This window comes from Leguminivora glycinivorella, chromosome 2, assembly GCF_023078275.1.
Source record: "Leguminivora glycinivorella isolate SPB_JAAS2020 chromosome 2, LegGlyc_1.1, whole genome shotgun sequence".
In the NCBI taxonomy this organism is placed as follows: domain Eukaryota; kingdom Metazoa; phylum Arthropoda; class Insecta; order Lepidoptera; family Tortricidae; genus Leguminivora; species Leguminivora glycinivorella.
In genome coordinates, this window is record NC_062972.1 from 3,119,290 (window position 1) to 3,141,944 (window position 22,655).

The 22,655-nt window shown below is 37.3% G+C and overlaps 1 protein-coding gene across 4 annotated transcripts in view; it reads right to left on the reverse strand.

Moving 5' to 3' along the window:
- LOC125237949 (diacylglycerol kinase theta) overlaps window positions 1-22,426 on the reverse strand; it is a 63,017-nt gene extending 40,591 nt beyond the window's left edge. For all 4 annotated transcript variants that reach the window (XM_048145212.1, XM_048145222.1, XM_048145196.1 and 1 more), the window contains exon 1: window positions 22,185-22,426. In XM_048145212.1, coding sequence (XP_048001169.1) covers window positions 22,185-22,314 — 130 coding nt within the window. In that variant the 5' untranslated portion in view covers window positions 22,315-22,426. The remainder of the gene's footprint in view (window positions 1-22,184) is intronic.
- Between the last annotated feature and the right edge of the window lie 229 nt (window positions 22,427-22,655).

The window sequence follows — 22,655 nt, forward strand, 5'->3', positions numbered from 1 at the left end:
TCTTTATGGATGTGAGTGTGAGCAATGGTAGCAAGAGAGCGCTATTGGTGGGAGCGCGTGACGTCAATGCCGACCTCCCCGTCCCCCCTGCTCGTCTCCGAAGGCCGCACGCTGAAAAATAATCAGGATTTTTCGGGCGATCTTTTGTTGCTTAATTGTTACAGATGAAGTGTTTGGATTACTATCGTCACGTGTTTGATGGTTGAGTTACAAATGTACGCCTTGCAATCGAAATTATACTCCGTTATAATTTGTTACGAACACTCAAGTACCTAAAAGTGTAATTAAAGGTAAGATCAACTCGTTCGATTATTTTGTGCCAGACATAATTAATAATTATATTAATTAGATGTTCCATGTATTTTTGTTTTAGTAATATGTTGTATTGAAATAAATGCGTAATTGCGGATGGTATGATAGTGACCCGGTTTTGTAGTATGGTGTATCAGTTGTATAAACAAATACTTTCCAGTAATTTTGTATAGTGTAGTATAAAACAGTGTTTTTGATTTACTATATGTTTGTTTTGCAATGAATTTCATTAGCTGGGCTTAATGTGCATAGCTAGGACACAACAAATCATATTAGTTTTAAAATATTAATTAAATTCGAAATCCTAATTAAAAGTCTTTCATGAACAAGATCATATACTTAACCGTTTGAAGCCACCAAAAAGGAATGCATAGGTAGGTATCTTAGGCACCTAAAGTTGTTATGAAGTAGGCCGACATAAATGCTCTACCTACACTAATGGTCCTCCTTAGTCCGTTTTCACATTATCCGATCCAATATCGGATGTCGGAAGGATTTCAATGGAAAAAATCCAAGATGGCGCCTCTAATGTATGGGATATCGGTCCTACTTCCGATATCGGATCGAATAATGTGAAAACGCTACCCTGCCCTGTAGGCTGTAGCCCGCCTAGCCGAATGACAATAATTGACGCCAGACGCTGATCGAATCGCAGCTGTCACGAAAATATGGAAGAGCGACAGAGATAGCTTAGCGACGAAAACGATATTATCATAAGCGTTTGTACATTTGTCTACGTACCCAGTACATCCAAAAACAATCCAATTGAGCCCTCTTTTTGAAGTTCCAAAAATAGCCGCGTACCAACATTGTCTATGGCTGGCTATAAACAAACTTCAATGGAGCCGGAACTACAGGACACCTGCGCGGGCGCATAAACACTCGCTTCGTAAATATACCGGGGCCAATTCGAACATTATCATTTTATTTTGGTTTTGATACGACAGATGGTGATGGTGGTGGTGGTGTACTTGATTTGAATAGCGTGAAAATCTGTTTTGCAAACCTAATGTTGATCCTTTGGCAGTACATTTTTATATGGAACTGTTTTCACGTAAACTTTGAAAACATTTTTCGAAAGTGCCTAGTCGAATTTTAAATTTCGAATAGGCTTTTGATCCCGATCAAGAGCTTCCATTTTATTGCTTAGACAGGTATGTGTAGGTTACGCACACCAACACGTATAAATTAGCTATGTGATCACTAGAAAATGGAAGAATTTCTATGTGGTTTATTTTTTGTCAACTGTTGGTTACCACTGAAATGTACCTAAATAATGGTATATCCACATAGCCCCGCCGCAGTTATTTTTTTTAGCAACTGTGGAGCAAAACATTGTAAGTATGGAACTAAGGTTACCTGATGTTACCGTGTTAGAGTCGTCGGACTGATATCCCATATATTTACGCCGCCATCTTTGATTTTTTCCTTTGAAATCCTTCCGACATCCGATATCAGATCGGATAATGTGAAAAAGCACTTAACTGTGACATGGTATATAAATCATCACATATTTATGCCGGTTACTGTACACTAAACTAAGACGAAGAAACATCATATCGTCACTACTTTTAAAAAAACTTGTATCTTCGCCTGTCAATGAAAAGAAAATTGTAGTAAGTGTGTATGGAATGCATATAGACTTACTGCGTTTTAACTTTGAGAAGCAGCGTGAGATACGAGATTTTTTAAAAGTAGTGACGATATCCAGGATAGTAAAAACCCAACTACGTCCGTGTATATAATTAGCCGGAACAACCCTCAGAACTCACGGCCTGCCGTGACGTACGTCACGGTTAACGACCGGTTATTTTTAACCGGCGTCTGTCAGGCTAACTGTAAGATAAACTACCTACGTTTCACACGGTGTTGACTGCCACTTAGAAACTGTGCAGTCTATATTTAATCAAGTGAATATACAGCGTGTATTTTTAATACGAATAATTTTTTGATACAAATTAAATTTCGCGTACGATTTAGAATTATGAAATTAAGATTTTATGTCAAGTTAAATTGAGAAAGTTAATTTTTGAAAATTCGTCTAGCGTATACCATTTTGGAGTGGTTAGTATATTTTGAATAAAAAAAAAAAAAATGGACTTAAAAGGCTTTTTAAAACATATAATATAATTTACAACCGAAATGTAAGACGGACCGATACAAAAAATATGTCGCTTGAGATATCGCCCTAAAACTTCCATAAAACCTATGCATATCTACGTATTTAATATACCTGACTATATTATACATAATATATGTATACCATCCAGACCCAGCGTATCAGAAAATACGTAGCACATTGTAAAATCAATCGGTCGCTTACAACGAAGTGCAACTACTTAAAACTAAAACTAGGATGGCGTGCCGTGACGCCATCTGCTGACCTAGTTGCCGCAAATGCAATTAGACTCTAATTGATTACATATTACATTAAAATATTACAACACTAAGTCCCTGGGGTGCCGCATAAAAAATGTTTATTTTGACGAGTGGAAATTATGGGACTTGTTGAAGTAAGGTAAAATATTCCTAAATAAAGATTAGGTTTAGGTATAGTTTTTTATGTTTAATATAAACTTGTTGTCTTCTCTATGGTAATAGTGGGTGCCAAATTTAAACTTATTAATTCCCATTGCAATATTTAAAAAAAATGCTATGCCGGTATGCCCGACTGCCCGTCCGTCATATAAGTTTGATCTTTGGCCACGCCTTTGACAGTGAATGGGTTAATAACCGGGCCTTATTTGGTATTAACCTTACATAAGTCGATAATTAGCAAAAAAATTGTCTCTTGTACTCTGAGCATTCAAATGTACGCACTATAAATTGGTTTTATATTTTACAATGATTTTTAAAATAGATTCAAAAATAAAACTACGAAGGAAAAGAGAGAAAAATATAAAAATAGAATTTATAAATAACCTAACCTTTGTAGACTTAATTTTTATTTGAATTCTTTACATTTTGCTATCACATGATATCACTGACTGACTTAAAAATTGTGCTAAAACAAAACCGTTCGAAATTTAAAATTATAGTTCGTTCTGAAACCAAAACCTGAAAGAAAACATGGCCATCACATTTTTGTTTGCAATAAACATAAAGAAAAAAAAAACAAATATTGCATCACTGGCTGTCAAAAGCCGAACGTTTTTCGAAATTCGAACGTAAACGCCGGCCAGCGTGGCCCGTTCGGAAACCGGGTCGCGGCAACTGTGTCACCCGTGACGTCAGCGTTCGGGAGTGCGCGCGCTGCACAGATTATTATTATCCAGGGAAATACTGTTTCTATTATATTGGATTATGGTACTGGCACTGGCTGGAATGGGTATGAATGTGTTTTTGTTTAGTGTAGTTTGGGCAAGTTTTTTTGGGATAAAATTTTGCAAAAACGTAAATTTATGTTGAAAATATAAGCGTTTTTGGCTTTCATGAATTAAATTAAAACTATGTATATTTTAAAACAAAGAGAATTTAAATGTTAAAAAGCTGTTCTCTATTTATGGTAAACTATTGCCAGTGCTTAGAAAACAAGGAGTGAGCTGAGTGAGGACATTTTTTGTTGTATGTACCTAATTTCTTAAATAAGTCATAAAATCAGTTTTTTTTAAGAAACCCTCTCAGTACACTGCCTGAGACCTAAGATTCCTCTTAAACTCTGTTTTTATCCTTTCTAGCACAGCACTGCATAAGTTTATTTATTTCTTTATTTATTTATTCCTTAAATTAACATTAACAGCCTAGCTAAACATGTCAATCGTACAGGAGGGTATAAACATGAATAATCCTGGTACACTTTTATAAAATAGTGTGGCGGAACATAGAGTACATAATATAGTAGGTACTCACACGTGGATCGAACTTGGAGTAGTTATAGACTCCAAGTGACGGGCGCTGATCGCAAGGAATTGCGGCTCCGTGCTGTGAAACATATCCAGTTTGCTGTCGCTGGCCAGTATGTCATTGAGAAGGGTTAAAGCGTGGTGCAGTGTGTGCATAAGCACCCTGCATTCATTATGCATGTGCAAACGGCATGCGAGACACCCGGCTAGCGCTAATGAGTTCCTTAGTCTTTGACTTCATGCCATGATTATTTAAACATACGGCATATGTGTAGGTAAAGTAGGTATTCAGCGTCAAAAGTAACGAATCCGACTGCATACGCGTCAAAGAACTTAACAAATAGAGATGACTGAATAGAGTTGTGTGTGAGTCTGCTCCGAGACCACGGGGACAACGCTGTCCTTGAAACATCGGAGGGTTTTTAAAAACTTGTTATATCAAGAACGATTTAATACTGGACTTTACATACCTGGAGCATACCCCTGAAATGGCCCCTTCAGGCTTAAAACTAGATGGCGTTGGTCGCAGCCTGGAAGTGGCAAAAATCATATTTTATCCAAATATTTTTGCGTGTTTTTATTTTTTATAAAAATAAATGACAAGTGCTATTTCTTTATTTTAAAATCATTACAATACGCCAATACACATTAAAAAGTAACTACCTACGCTTTTCCCAGGTTTAAGTATTTATAAATAATTTAGTTCTGTGAACCCAATGTATAATGTCCTAAATTTGTTTTAATTCATTTAAAATGGACGAATTCAGTGTAATTGTTTTAACTAGTTTTAAGGCTATGACGTGTAATATGTATATTTTATATTTACCAATAAAGTCTGTATATCTGTATATCTGTAAAAAAAACGCATAGGCATCATCAGTGTAGTTATGATAGCATTTAATAGGTGGCGCTAAAAAATCGACGTACGATTCTTAGTATGAAGTATGTAAATCCTATATAAATAATCCTTGGTTATATTATATTAAATAAATAGAGATTTACTTCTATGTTCGTTTAATAAAAGGTCCCATTTTGTTAATACACTTTAACGATTACATTTCGAAAAGATTTATGAATGGAAATTTTAACGTTCGATTTTCTAACATTTTATGATTTTTATGCCACGCCACGCTAACTTGTATCTGAGAATTTGAGCGTTCAAGAGGAACAGGCATCTTCTGGGCGAGCTCACTCCATCATAGGCCACACGTCTTTGCCTTTGGCTAGTCTGTGGTCAAGAGTAAGCCCATTCATAAAAAAAAAAGATAGAAAAACCCATTACAAGCTTTTGATGGCTTAAAAGTTCATCTTTTCAATCATATTTTGTAATATTTGTTGACACTGCGCAACATTTTTTTCTCTTCCTACATTTTATATCGTATTTGGCAGTTCCGCGGTCAATAAAATTTGGCAATGACTACAATGTGGGTCAGTCCGGCCACAATGGCTCTATTTATACCGGTGTTAAAATACCCGCTATTCCTGTCGCGGCCGAAATAGCAGGCCGCTGGCCCACACAACTTGCATGTTGTAAACAATGTTTACATACAATAATATGCCGATTGTAACATTTATATCGATGTCTCATTGCCCACAACATAAGCCTTCTTTGGCTTACCGTGGGACTCCGTCAATCTGTGAAGATTCAACATTTTAGAGGTAATTCAAAATTAACAATAAGTATCTTGAGAAGCAAGTGTTTTGTCATACATCGTTTTAGAAATCGTGACACATCTCATCCACAACTTAAATTGTATGAGTGACTTTCAAGATCGTATCAAAATAAGAATAGAATCGTTCAAAATTATTTAATCTGAATCTTGCTCTATACGTTCACTAGGTTCGGTTAAGTATGTATGTTGTAGGTACAATAATATTAAAACGATTTTTTGACGAAGCTCGACTCGCAACAAGCACACGAGTGTAAAACAGCTCATGGATACGTGGATAGCCATACCGATTAACAAAGCACATTAATCAAGTGTACACCGCCATGTAATAAAAAAGTATTAAATGGGTGTGTAGACTACGCGACAAACATTTGTCTGCCAGCCGATCTCCGTAGCGGTTTTACGTCGGTCCGACCTAGTTCCGCGCCGCACGTGGTCGTAAGTTCCTGGCTGGAAACGCGTGCTGAGGGAAAAACATGATATATGTGACTTTCTACGTCTGAAGAGTCCGTGATCTTTCATCCGAAATTCCAACCTGGAATCAAGACATGAAATGGTCCTTATTTCTCAAGCATAACAGCCCTTTAGGTACGGAAGCTACATACATATAGTAAACACCCCTATTATAGGGGTAAAGTCGATAGGGACCGTGCTTGTTGGAGGGTCTGCCGCCATCTTGTCTGAGTCGGAAACATAAACTACACATTTCATTTCAGTCCAAAAAGCAAGTTGCGCTCTACATATACAATAGGCTAAAAAAACGCCGTACAGATGGTGTTTTTTTTACGCACTAGTGCGAGAAGTGGTTCATTATATGCCAGGTCGAAACTTCGGAGGCTCATCTGTACTGAAAAACGTCGTACGATACACGTGCGAAAAGGAAATTCGTAACTCGTGTCGATTTAAAACACTCCCTTCGGTCGTGTTTTAATTTATCGCCACTCGTTTCGTACTTCCTTTTTTACGCACTTGTATCGTAATGTACTATTTCATTACAGATGGTAATGAAAAATCTGAATGATTATATGTTAGGTCGAAACTTCGGAGTGCCATCTGTACTGAAAAACGTCGTACGATACACGTGTGAAAAGGAAATTCGTAACTCGTATCGATTTAAAACAGACCCTTCGGTCGTGTTTTAATTTATTGCCACTCTTTTCGAACTTCCCTTTTTCCGCACTTGTATCGTAATGCTATTAGTACTAATAAATTTAACTAATAATCTTTTTTTTTCAACAGCTCCCAATTGGTCAGTAAATAATAAGTTTTCGAAGAAGTGCGATATTTATGAATTTTTTTAAATACTTTTTTTCGCAAGTAAAACTCTCGTTGCACTTGCTATGAAGATATTAAAATTAATCATCCTAAGTAATTTTGATTTTGATATAAGAACGTCACGCCGGATTTCTGGGCTTTACATTCCATTCATTCAAAACAGAAAGCTGATTGGCTGTACGGTATATCGCCCACGTCCAGCGCAGGAAGTGGAAAAGTTGTTCCATTGTCTATGGAACTTTGTTTACAAGTGTAAATTGGTTTGAAAGGATGCAGTCCGCTTGGAAGTTGGATATAATGGACAGTTTAGACGTGCTAGTTGGGCAACTGAAGCTCTTAGTTTGTAAATAAAAGTTATAGGAGTTCATACAGGTCTACGCATTTGTAGTTCTTTAAACTTGTTTTTAACTTTAATAAAAGTGAGGAATTGCCATTACCTTTAAACACAGTATTTTAATAAAACATCACATTGTGTTACTGCAGTCCTACCATACCATACAGTGATAGCTTGACCGAAACTAGTCCGACAGTTACTAAAAAAAATACCTTACCTATACTATATTATGTAGTTAGTAGAAAAATATAACTGTGTGTATCGTCAATTTACATTATACCACAACATTATCTAACATCACAATATTCTAAAATAAATACTGCCATACCATAAACAATTTAAAAACAAAACACGCTCATCATAAACATAATAAAGTCCCCGAACTAAACCCCGTAATAAAAGTAAGAGCAAAGAACAATAAGTCAGTTGAACGCGCCCCTCGGGACGGCCTAATTGTCGTGCCGTGTGCGCCGCCCTTAACGCTAACGAGTGCAACTTACGCAAATACACATTAAGCTGCAGGAGTTACAAGGCTTTTAGACATGGATTCTTACACATAGTTTGTTTTGTAAAATATCTACATTAACATGTGACGTATGCAACCATCTCCTCACTAACTTAGGTACCTATATTTTACAAATATAAAACTACATTTACAAGTGATTAACATTTGATTGTAATTTATTAAATTCAACTATTATCGACCTGTTCATTTGTGAAAAATGTAGTTAGCGCAAAAATGTTTTTATTATAATTATAATGCTGTGTACAATTGTAATCGTAATGTAAGTAATATATAAGTTGCTAATGTAAGGAATAATTTACAATGTTGTTTGCCTGCATTATGTTATTGTACCTAGTAATAAAAAAAAAATAAATAAATAAAATAAATACCTGCTTAATAATAGTAGAGTACATAGGCCAGTAAAGTAAGAAATGTCTCAGATCAAATGTAATTGTCAACCGAGGCGGAGCCGAGGTTAACAAACATGTGAGCTGAGGCTTTGATTGTGAACATGTCAAAGCAGTAAGTTTGTTTAGCGCAACGGCCTGAAATTTGACGCTTTCCGATAGAGGACAGTAAAAAAAATAGCACTAGACTTTACTGATTGTTGTGTTCCTGCCGGTGAGTAAGGCAGCCAGAGCTCAACGAGGGTGCGGTATGCTGACGACGGGAGGACCTACGGAAGTAATGAGGACAATAGATCCTTCCTCCTTCCTTCCTTCCTCCTCCTTCCTTCGGTCCTTTGAGTCGTCGGCACCCAGGCCCCTTCTAAGTACAGGGGCCTTACCATGATCTCTTAACGCGATTCATTTTAGGACATAAACTGAACTGTGTCGCTATTTCCTACCACGACGTTGTTATTGCGATCAAATTTCGACCGAGCGAGCGATAAGCGTCCCAGCCGTTTCATTCACTCATCTCAAGTGTATTTCGTACCATGACATGCCACTTGAGCCTAAACTGAATCGCAGGAATGTCAAATTTAGCGATTCATAAAAAGTTAGGTACTCACTTACCGCATTATTCTGAATCGCTTTGTCGCAACACTAGCGATACTAAATAGTTTTGTGTTTTTATAAGGAGTAGGAGCTGGAAAATATAACTAAAGCTGGTTTCATCACCTGATTAATTTATTATTTTGGTTTTTCGATCGTTACCGATTCGATAACAAATATAAAGTTTTGTGATTTTGTTTAGTAATATTTACGGACCAACTAACTACACGTTTTTACATTTTTAGAATGCCCTATCATCTCGCAACTTTCGCAAAAACGCATATCAAAAGGAACGAGAAAATGTCTGATCCTTTTTTAGTCGATAGGCAAAGAGTCATGTTAGCACTTGCGACAAACTATGCCTATAGACCTAGGATAGCTAAGGAATCAACTATGTCTAGCATAGCTTAGCGATATACATTAGATTTAGAACCGAGTGAGCTACCTACAAATACTAATGACTTACGTATTTGTTAAAATATCATCCAAACACTGCGAGCTCTATAGCCGAGCACAGCACTTTAAATAAATAAACAAAAAGTTTATTATGAATTACCTACTAGTCAAGGGCGCGACGTTCTAAACATAAGCTTTAACGAACTGGCATTATAATTATTTTTTTCCATTTATTTATATTTTTGTTCAAAAAGACACAAAATCTTACACAAAGTCATTGCTACTACTATGAATTTTACATTTGAATGTTTCCTTTTCCAGTTTTAAGGATAAAATGAACATTAAAATTAGTAAGTTAACTACAGATCGTTCCTGGTTTTCGAACGATCAAGCGTCACAAGGCGAAAACGAGATAGATTTATACGATTCCTATAGCGCCATCCTTTTCTTCTCAAAACGGTACCGCGCGGCTGCGTTCGTGTCTCGCAAATGGTCTCGTCGGAAGATCAGCGCTGTCCTCCGGGTCGGCATTATGCTGAGACGGGACCATTTCGTGATAAACTTGTCCATCCCTTATACTTTTGTAGTTCTTAGCCATTTTATGCATAATGTGTAGTTTATTACGAATAAATGTTTTGATTGATTGATTGATTGATTGATTCAGTTGCGGATCAGAGACAATATCGGTCTTTCATTCACTTGTACGCGGTTCAGTTTCGGCTTTGAACATTGGAGGTCATGGTAGCAAATTGAGACGCTCAGTTTAGGCACCTAAACTAAACTGCTCTGCGTTTGAATCGTTATTAAAAAGATCGTGGTAAGGCTGCAGGTTTGTACACGTTTCTAATGAGTCGAGTCGGCAACGCACATCATGTGCCACTCTTTGAGTGGCAGGCATCCATATGTAACAGTGACCGCTTTCCATCAGGCGGACCGTATGCATGTTTGCCACCTACGTGGTACAAAAAAAACTCTCGACGAATCCACCTTAAACATTAAAAACTAAATCAAAATCGATTGATTCGTTCGGGAGCTATGATGCCAGACAGACATGTCAAGCATCAAACCTATTATTATTATAACACTCCGTCGATTTTGCGTTGGTGGTTAAAAACAAGAAACCTCCTTCAAAACTATAATAAAACGCAACTTTCTATGAAAATCGGTAAAGTACGAGTCGGATTTCGACATTTCCATACAAAAAGGTCATGAGCGCCTGACGACATGTGATGATGGCAACGTACACTAGATTTGTACCTTAAAGATTTTGCGTATATTTTGGAAACTATAAGAGATAGAGCAAATAGACTTCAGATTTTAGTTGTCGGTGGCACAATTTTTTTGTTTTCGTATATATACACAATTTTTTGGACCTATTAGGGCAATATTATGGTCAGTGCAGTTCTAAACAGTCTTAAGCGCCTCTTTTTTAGTAGGAACTTAAGTCATTTTGGCAAATGATTAAAATTTTTAACAATTTCTAAACAGAAATGAATTTTTTTCTACCTGTCCATGGCGCTCACAAAATTTCAAAACTTTAGTAAGTATACTTGCAGCAGCAGTGAGTGAAAATCTCAATTTGAGTTTTTTTCTCTTAAGTCCAACTTACGCTTGACTGTAGATTTCTAATAGGTTTTCCTGTAATCTACAGGTAGAGGGCTATCTCGTGTATTTTTTTGAAAATTTTACGCTAAGTAGTTTCGGAGAAAAAAAGGAAGTAATATGAATGGCTGATGGACTAAGTATTCGCATTTTATTTGTTTGGCAAATAAATGTAAAATAAAATTACTTACACTTCGCTAGCTTAGCTACGTTGAGGTAAGCAAGAGATATTATTTTGTACTAATTACTCAAGTATTTATCACACGGTATAAGCAAACGGCATCCCCCTTTTTTAAAAGGCACACACGGGTTTATGCACAAAATGTGTACAAAACGCGAGAATTTAAAGTGATTAGACTTCCCCCTTGTTAAAGTTGTTAAACGTATTAATATACCGTGTATAGAGCTATTCCGCTAATACCTCTTCCACTCTCGCCCCATTTCTGTACAAAGTTAAAAATGCAAAACTAAAGCCGGAACAGGGACAAGCTATACAATTGAAAGCTTCGCGCCATTGAGCACCTGCATTGATAAATATTATATGTGGCGATGAATGCAAGCTTCTTTGTACCGCTTTACACGAGAAACGCGACTTCTGATATTTAATTCGTTTAAATCTTCTGGCAAATAAACCTCTTTTAAAACCAGGCTCTTTCGTGCAACTATTCTGCTACCGCAGAGGTTTCTTTATATAGTACCAATTACATTACAAAATTTATTTTAAATTATTGAAAAGCATTTCTGTCTACAGCGTATCAGTATCAGCGTGTTGCAATGAAGAGGCACACTCAAAGGTTATGACAAATGGCGCCATCTTATTAGTCCATTGCACATAAAAAGAATTTCATACGTGAGAGCAAAAAGATGATGTTTCTCTCTCTGACATAATGTATATGAATGACAGTGACATGCCTAGGCACTTGCACATCTTGCCGCCTGGTGGGATAAAATGTCAGTGTGGCTCATCATTGCCAGTACCTTCTTAGTTCTTTATCTTAGCTACCTGTTCCTATACCTATTTATATTTAGTATTTTTAAAATATAGCTAAGCAGAGACATGAAGTACAAAGCTTTGCTACACCATTGAGCAAAGCGCATTGATGAATATTATATGCCGCGATGAAAGCCAGTGCAAGCCTCTTTGTGCCGGTTTACACGAGAAATGAGGAAAGCTATTCTAAGTTCTGTAAAGACTTTTATAATGCTGTAAAGGCTTAAGTGTATGAATTCTTTTGCTTATCCCAAAAGCTACTATTGGATGTAATAAGGCCATTTTATAAAAAAATATTACTTAATCTTGTTTTAATAGTTACTTAATGTTCTGTAGAAAATTTTGTAAAACATACTTAAAAGTACATTTCAAAGCCGCACGATAGAGCTGCTTTGATGCATATTTTATGCAGCAAATGCGAGTGCAGACTTTTTGTGCCGGTTTTACATGCAAAAGCTATTTTATTCGTACAAAAATTTCTAAAAACCCACTTCTCTAATTCTGATATTTGAACAAGTTTTCCGCAGTTCTCAAAGGCTTTTTGAGAAAATAATATTAATCTTAATAAATAACTGTTATACCTACATGGCGACCTAGCCAAGGTAACAAACGCTTTTGCTACCAAAAGGTCTCTCCATTACTCTTCCGTATGAGAGCAATAATTACAATTTGCTACGGAGCATTGACGGTTAGCCCATTGTCTACGCATCTTGTACCCAATAATCTTGTTTTATTTTGTAAGACACGATTAAAAGTAGCTAAAGCGCGAACAGGAACGAAGCACAAAGCTTCTCGCGTCATTGAGTTGCACTGATAAATATTATATGCGGCGATGAATGCAAGTGCAGGCTCGGTCTTTGTGCCAGTTTTATGGAAGCGACAAAGATGCAGATTATACTCGCTATTGTACGTTGTGTGAAGAGAAGAGTTGATGATTTAGAAGGATTTTTACATTTGTACCTTATGAATTATGAACTCACATTACTAATATTTCATATATTATTTGGTATTTAATGTTTTAATCTAGGTGTAGGTGATCAGAGTCAGAATAGTAGCTAGGCTAAAAACTCAACTGATTATGATGCTGAATTACAAAAATCTGCCTTACGACACATTATCTATTTGCCAATAGAGATCTTTCTTATTTAGATTGACTGGTAGAGAATGCCATGTAGCATTAAGTGCGCCTTTTGTAACTGTATATTTGTTACTGTGCAATAAAGTTTAAATAAATAAATTTTATTTCTTACAGCCTAGGCATTAAAACTAGGATTTATATTTTCTCCTAAACTGAAATCATAAAGATTTCTAAAATTTTACATAATTTATTTTTAAACCAACAAAGCAGATTTTCGATGATTAAAAAATGCATTTCTGCGCCAAAATTATTTCCGACCTACAGATTACTCCAAAAAAAAATTCTAAAAAATTTGAATTTCTTTGTGACGTCACGATTCATAGCAAAAATGCCACGCCTACAGGGGGTCCATGCAGGGGGGCCATTGACGCGCGGCTCTCAATGGCGACAGAAGTAGGTCACCACCAGTGACGTCACGCCTGCCCTACATACGCCGGGCGTAGCCCTGCTGCAGCCTTCGCGCCGTCGACTTTAACAACCAGTGGTAAGAGCGAGTTTGGAAGAGATTAGATACAATGAAATGGTCAAATACGTTGGTTATTTATAGAATAGTGTGAATGGGTGATTTTTGTTATTAAATTACTGTGTATTTAACACAGCAAAAGGGAATGTACAAGTTTCTAATGGGGTGGCAACGCGCATGTGACACTCTTTGAGTTGCAGGCGTCCATAGGTTACGGTGACCGCTTTCCATCAGGCGGGCCGTACGCTTGTTTGCCGCCGACGTAATATAAAATAAAAAATCTAGATATAGGTTTGAAAAACATTGTCATGATCATGATACTCAAAGTACTGTAGAAGGTTTTAATAACTTTAAAAAACCTTGTTTAACTGCCTTTGGGATTCGGTAGGATATTCACAAACCGCCCATAAAATAAATAAATGTAGTATTTTAAAATCAGTGTCAAATAAGAAGTTTCGAAGAAAATAAGAGTAGAAAACTAGAAACCTATGAAACTAACTGGTGACTGATCCCATCCGTTTCACAATATTGTAGTATTTTAAACAAAGTGTGTGCTCCGGTAACCTATACTAAAACAAAAAAAAGCAATATGAAATAACTTTGCTTAAAAGGCACATGAAAAAAATCAATACAATCATATTTCGATGACGACGTGGCATGGTTACGTCATCTGGGTGCGTAGCCGAATGGCACAAACGCTCACGAAACGAAACGCTCGTAGATATCTATCTCTATCGCTCGTGCGTATTGGCGTGACAGAGCCAGACCACCTTTCGCGGCGTTTCGTTTTCGTTTCGCGTCGCAGAAATGCCATTCGGCTACGGGGCCTGGTCCGGCAGATTACGATTGATTTTCTGAGCTGTAAAGTTATAAAAATCAATAATGTATTTTATTTTAGAAATCTCTTAAAGAGTCGTTCCTGATTCGTAATCTTACTGATATTTATCTTTATTTTATTCGTTACGATATCATTCTATTTTTAGTTGGAGGACTCTTATCCTTGTCGCTCCCTTATATTTGCTTGTGTCTAAAGATAGGTATCGACCATATTTGGTTTACCATACCTATAATAGGGTCATTGTGCTAGTTTCCGTCTACTTACTCAGCTTTCGTCCACGTAAGGAATTACCTACAGCTACATAGGTACCGGAATTTTAAGATTTACACTTACCTATTCTTATATATAAATAAAAGTTATATAATATACAAGCGTAGCACATTATATTAGCAATATGATATACATATGTACAAATGCCAAAGATGGTTTCCATTTTATCTAGGAACATATCGTATCGTAGGTAGGTATATCTAGTAACTTTTTTCCCTACAGGTCGCAAGCTTCTAGCGATCCGCCTGCAATTTGGTTTAAAAATGGCTAAGCCAAATTAGCAACTGTCCGTTTCCAAAATAATTATTGAAATTAACGTTTTGTTACATGCCACGATTTCACTAGGGACCTTAGTATAGGCTAGTTTCCAACTAGACAAATCAGCTTCTTTTTAAGAACTGTCAAAACGATTTGCTAATATCGGAATTACTATGAAATACTGAGGAGTGACGTCACGGTCAATTCATTTACTTTATATCTTTTTCTTTGACTTATACATTATTAACAATTTATAGTTATTTGAAATACATGTAAAAAAAAAAGCCTTAACTAAAAATAATTACAAACAGTAATTAGTCAATACCGCTCCGCACCGCCTCCGGTGCAAAAGTGCCCATAATGCTTGCGGCATATATTACCCCGTTGTATTAAATATAATTAAACATAAGTACTGTCCATATTTTTCTTCTAATTATGTGGTGCTTTATTTCGGACACTGCATAAAATATTTTATTTTAAGTATAGGAAACTAGCCTATTTTCATTAAAAAACAAAACCCCATATCCAAATCTTTGACATTCTTTGAGCCCCGGACATATACGACCTCGAACACAGAACGGACATCCTCACCCAGCGTTCTACACAACTTGTCCATTTCCCGCCATCACACGCTATCTGACACAATGCCGCGCTCTATTGTCTATGCCACAATGTGCTAGACACAATGCGCTTGTCTGTGGTGCGATAGTGGCATAATGAAATAATGTTATTGTGTTGGCAGGCCTGGGTTTGTTCTAGAGAGGAAAATTGTGCATACATTGTTATGTTGGCGTACTGTGACGTCAGTGGATTCTTAGCACGAATGTGATTGTGTGAGTGTATCATTTGATTACATTATTAAGTGGAAACTGGGGCGGTGGGGCGTTTTGCTAAAGGCGAAATTGTATGTGATACAGTAAGCCCGGAAGGATCATTCATAATGGGTAAAATACTTAAAAGAAATTTGACAGTTGAAGTAGGCCGTCAAGTACCTACCATTCTTTTCTACCTTATATCACTGGTAAACAAATATAAAAAAAATTTCGTTTTTTATAAGTTTTGTACATTTGATAGCGAATCGTACATCGTCATTTGCTTACCCTTCTAAAGGCCCAATTCGAACTTTAATATAAGTCAAATATTAGATATGGATATGACACGTATCGGATGTTAGTGTTAAACCAAGGACCATATAATACCGGGACAGACAAAAAAAGCGTACCCCTGAAATGTATGGGCCTTTTAAGCTTAAAACTAGATGGCGCTGTTTCGCAGCCTGGTAGTGGCCAAAATCATATTTTCCCCAAATGTTTTTGCATGTTTTTATTTTTTATAAGAACAAATGACATTCTTCTTTATTTTGGTACCTAACAACTAATCAGCCGTTGCCATATGTCGTTGGGCTTGAGACCCCTTTATGCCCATACTCTCTTCGGTCGTGTTTTAAATCGACACGAGTTACGAATTTCCTTTTCGCACGTGTATCGTACGACGTTTTTCAGTACAGATGAGCCTGCGAAGTTTCAACCTAGCATATAATGAACCACTTCTCGCACTAGTGCGTAAAAAAAACTCCATCTGTAGTGAAAATATATTTTCAGTACAGATGGTGTTTTTTTTACGCACTAGTGCGAGAAGTGGTTCATTATATGGCAGGCCGAAACTTTGGAGGTCCATCTGTACTGAAAAACGTCGTTCGATACACGTGCGAAAAGGGAATTCGTAACTCGTGTCGATTTAAAGCACTCCCTTCGGTCGTGTTTTAATTTATCGCCACTCGTTTCGAACTTCCTCTTTTTCGCACTTGTATCGAAATGTACTATATTTGCTTATCTTCAAAAAGCTTTAGCTACCCAATAGCTAACTTGACTGTAGTTAAAATAAAATATTTTATACCATGCACGAAATAAAGCATCAGATGATTATAAGAAAACCATGGAGAGAAATTATTTTTAAATCCAATTTCTATTTAATAAGTCCGGTAGAAATATATAAAGTAACTGAGTTGACCGTGACGTCACTCAATTCGAGTTCATATTACTTCCATATTAGCCAGACGTTAAAATTCGTTTTGACAGTTCTTAAAAAGAAGTTGATTTGACTAGGAGGCAAGTAGCCTATTTTCAAAGACATATACATACAATATAACTCCGTATAGACAGATAAAGTCTAAGAAAAAAACGTAGCTCAGAACAGAAAAAGGTACGGTGGCCTAGATGGCATTACACCTTTGGGAAACGCTCAGCTAGATGGCGCTAATATTAATATTTGACATTTTATCACATATCAAGCTAAGAATATGGGCCAAATTGTCAAAACTGAGGTTCAAAAGTTTTAAGCCTGTGTCAAGAGATGGCAGTCTATGCACTGTGATTACACATTTTACTTCAACAGTAACTATAATACTCGATCCTCTTTGCTATTGTTAAAGGAGGCAGCACGGTAGACGTTCTACGCAGCTACGCAGACCCTACGAACTACGGCGTAGCAAGCGTAGGCGGTTACGCGTCGCACTTTGAGGCTTCGAATGTTTCTTAATACATTCATTATTTAAAATAGGAACACAGAAATAGTAACATTGTTTGGTAGTCTTTTATTTAGTAATTTATTTGGGAAGGGTTAAATATGCCAATTAAAAACTGAATAAAAAGGTAGGTTAGGTAATTACTAATTTGAAGTTTGGTTTAGAACATTTGTCTAAAAATGCTAAAATATATATTACTAGCTTTTTCCCGCGGCTTCGCTCGCGTTAGAAAGAGACAAAAAGTAGCCTATGTCACTCTCCATCCCTTCAACTATCTCCGCCTAAAAAAATCACGTCGATTCGTCCCTCCGTTGTGCCGTGAAAGACAGACAAACAAACAGACACACAGACACTTTCCCATTTATAATATTAGTATGGATGATAATAGATAATAGGATTGTTACTATTTAAATCTAACATCTTCATTACTTATCTTCATTAGGTTAACTGGAAGAGATCCCTATCAGGGATAAGTTCGCCTTTGTACTTCCTCCTTCTTCTTTCTTTTATATTTGATGTCTTGTATATTTTTTCTGGTGGTACAATAAAGAGTTTTCTTACTTACTTATATGTGTTGTATAATACTACATTACGATACAGGTGCGTAAAAAAGGATGTTCGAAGCGAATTTCCTTTTTGCACGTGTATCGTACGACATTTTTCAGTACAGGTGGCCCTCCGAAGTTTCGACCTGGCATATAATGAACGACTTCTCGCACTAGTGCGTAAAAAAATACAGCATCTGTACCTACTGAAAAATCGTGTTTTAATTTATCGCCACTCGTTTCGAACTTCCTTTTTTTCGCATTTGTATCGTAATGTACTATATTGTGGAAATTAGTATTTTAATTAATTTAAGGATAATAACGATGACCGATTTGTTAGACCTGTACCCCAAAAGCATAAAATTGTTGTAGTAATTCACCGAATCGCATTTCACCTTGAATGAAAAAGATATCACTAGATTTTTTTACTTGACGCACTTTTTCGTGTAGCTTTTGACATTAGTAGAATTAAATTGTAGTATTACATTTTTTGTATAGTATGTTACCGTAGACGCATTTCGCCGTGATCGACTTTTTCGCGTAGCTTTTGACATTAGTATAATTAAATTGTAGAATTAAATTTTTTGTGTAGTATGTTACCGTAGACCAACCGTAGACGCATTTGGCCGCGATCGATGTTTGTTTGGGACTCTAATTAAATTGATACGTTAATTTACGTTTAATACGTTTTCTGTTGTGTTTTAGTTTAAGTAGTAACAAAGCAGATTTGTATTAGTTTAAGAAGATAATTAGGTTTCTTTTAAGGAGTAATAAAGCAGCTTTGTGTCTTAGATCATTTGTTTTGCTTTCTTTAACGCCAAGTATCCGAAATTAAGAATTACACCCAAGTCTACAGAATCATCAATCTACTCAATCTTCATACTGTTGCGTTGAATCACGTCGCCAATACAATACACGATCGAGGTGAAATGCGACTAAAGTAATTAACGATTGAGTCATAACGCGAAAGTTAAAATGCACGGTCGAGGTGAAATGCGACTAAAACTAATAACGACTAAAATAATAAACGATTGAGTCACAACGCGATATTTAAATGCACGATCGAGGTGAAATGCGACTAAAACTTACAGCCACTTGAAAAAAAAACTATTAAGACACAATGCGAAAATTAAATATGAGATCGAGGTGAAATGCGATTCGGTGAATTACTACAACAATTTTATGCTTTTGGGGTACAGGTCTAACAAATCCGATGACCATACGGTATTTGTGGATGTTGTACTAAAATTTTATTTTAACATGTTACGCATATCCGCGATAATACAAGGAAAATATCTCGTATTATCACACATTTGAAGCTGATTGAACTCTACATGGAAACGGTTGATGCTGGTCAATAAAATGAATTGGTATCCAATAATTGTAAACTGATAAATAAACGACGTCACTTATAAAACACCTACTACAAACCTTCTTTTCTATTTTTTTTATTCAATTTTTGTTTTATTTTATTTATATGATTTTTTAAATAATTTGTTTTGCGAATAATTAATTTGCACCTTGTGCATGCTATATTATGCTGTGTTTGCATACTTTACTGGTATACATGTGTGCAAATATGCTGCACTTTCTGAATATGATTTTGAATTATAAAGGTTAAAAAAGATTGTATTAGGTATGTACAACACAATTTAACGTATTATGTGTGATTTGGCGTATAATTGCCGGCACGAACTAAAAGTAGTTGTATTTTTAAACGCAAATGTAAATCATTTCTGCTGTTTTATGTGATTTATAGGATGTTATATTTACTGCTTATCACCGTGTTATGTTGATAAGTAGAAATAACTAATTTAGTTTTGACCCATGTCTTAAAATTATTGGGAATGGGAAGTACGAGAAGTAGTTGGCTTTAGGATCGGTTGCATCAAACCGTCTGTCAACGTTAAAGCGTTCGTTAAATTTTATTCTGTCAAATGTGGTTGATGCAACTGGCCCTTAGTCAATCACCATTATCTTAACGGCAAAGTGTTCATACATACAATCACGCCTGTATTCCATAAAGGGGTAGGCAGAGCACACGAAACTACCAAAGCTTCAGTGCCACTCCTGGCAAATAAGGGGGGGTTGATAGCCAATGTCAACGTAGTGTTGACTTTCACACGTGAGGAGAATGTTCGGTACAGGGTTGATGACATTGCAGTGACAGGTTGCCAGCCTCTCGCCTACGCCACAATTTAACCCATATCCCATAGTCGCCTTCTACGACACCCACGGGAAGAAAGAGGGTGGTGAAATTCTTAACCCGTCACCACACAGGTATTCACCAAAGTGTTCACTAACATATAATTGCAGTCGTCTGCAATAGATAGTATGTTTACCTACTCTTCGAAGGCACCAACAATATCTAACACTCATATGGCTCTACAAATTACAAAGTGTGGATCTTGTCAAATATTTTTGTGATCCAGGTTGTTTACCATATTAGCAGGTGATTATAAGTAACTGTATATAGCTATCTTTCATCGGGGATTTACACCAAAATATAATGATAAGGCTTTGTACGCATTCAAAGTCACACACAGGTACGCGATTAACTAACATTATTTTACAGACGAATTGAAAACCACTTTCCTTGAGATTTGGGTGCGGCGGTTAAAAATAGTGAATTTGCCGACACGATTTTGTTGTTACCATTTTGTGCATTCAGATTTGAACGTCCTATACATATCTTAAATATGTACTTATTTGATATGTTTAATCAAACGCCGTAATTCGTTGAAACAAATTAAAACTGTGTTTATTTGTTCGTGATTTTTAGAAAGTAGCAAAAAGCTTTGTAAGTTAGAAAATCTAATTCGATTGTTAAATCTTAGAAATCCTTTTTAGGGTTCCGTACCTCAAAAAGGAAAAACGGAACCCTTATAGGATCACTCGTGCGTCTGTCACAGCCAATTTTCTCCGAAACTACTGAACCGATTAACTTGTGGCACGTATATGTAAACCTGTGACCCAAAGACGGATATGTAATTTAAATTAAGAAAATTTACTTTTGGGAGGGTAAAAGTGAAAATTAAAAATCAAAGTTTCTAGAACTATATTGTGTTACATATCAAATGAAAGAGGTTTTTGTTATTTTAAATTCTGTTCGTACAGTTAAGTACTGACAATAAGTATGTGGTGTGACATTGGTCGTTTAGTATGGAGACAGTATGGTAATACTAGTCAGAATAATAATTTAATAGGTATCATCACCGCCCACAATATCTCTGCTTTGCCTAAAGGTTGACTGGAAGAGAATGCTGTCTGGCATTAAGTCCGCCTTTTGTACTATACGTTTTTCTTTCTTTGTGTACAATAAAGATTAAATAAATAAATAAATAAATAGGTATTTGGTGATGTGCCTAAATTTGCGCATCTGTATGGTTTACGTATTCCGTGTTAAAGGAAAATCGCCAAGTGTAGGCATGAGTATCACAAGTGCGTCACGCTTCATTTTGTATACGTTTGGAGATGTAAGTAATTATTACTATAGCTACATACATACATATGATGAGAATTATCTGTTTTGTAACTATTATAGGCACTTACTTGAAAAGGACCTGTTAGTTATCGCAAGAAGGTACTATTTAGTACCTACTTTACCATACCACTCGGTCAAGTTTTAGAGCGTATTTCACACAAGTAGAAAACAGTTGAATATAGATTCTTGTTACCTAGAGTAATAATAAGTGTACCAAAAGAGAAAAGAAAGTTCTTCAGAACGATACGATATACATAGGGCGAAATCTGTTGGAAAATTGGTGCGCAGTAGCCAGACGTGGCAGTGACGATTCGAGCGACAAACGCATCCGTCTCTGTCTAGCATGCTACTCATGGAGCAGGATAGAGGAATGGTACAGACCTGGACCACATCGGCACGGCCACGTCTAGCCTAGCAGGTGCCGGCCGCACCCCGCGCGCCGCGCGCCGCCGCAGGAAAAAACCTCTTACAAAACAGATCGATCAATATGCTCCGTCCACTCGCCGGCCATCATCTCCTGATCAGAAACACCACATATATTTACACTAGCCATCGAACTGAGACCTCCTCGGAGGGTCTGGCACAAATGGTAAGCGGTCCAGGTTTTCGGGTCGTGTCGGGCGGCGGACGGCACGCGAGGGTTAAGGGTAGGAAGGTCGAGGGCGCGGACAGGTGGTCGTGCCCCGGGTTGCATAACCCTGATCGTGGCCGGTATCGACGCGCCGGGCGCGCATGCGCGTACCTTCGCAGCCGTAGCCCTGGCCGATGAGGCCCCATAGGAGATCCGAGCAGTGGTGGCAGTAGGTGGGCTTGTGGAAGGTCTTCTTGGCGAAGGAGTGCGTGCGGTGAGGCGCGGGCGCGGCCTGCGCCATGGCGGGCGCGCGGGCCGGCCGGGCGGGCGCTACTCATGCCGCGGCGCCCAGGGGCGCGCCGCGCTCACAGAGCGGCTGTCGCGGCCCACCATCGCGGCGCGTCTGCGTGGCGCGCGTCGCTCGCCCGGCCTCGTCCCGCGCCCGCGAACCGGCACCGGCCGGCGCGCGCACCCAGCCCGCCCAACCGACCGACGCTGTGAGCTTTCATTGCCGCAACACACTATTCATTCATTTGCTTGGATAATTTAACTATTTGACAAAACATTAAATTTATTCTTTAACAATAATTATTGCCGTGCCCCTTTCTTCCCGTGGGTGTCGTAGAAGGCGACTGTGGGATA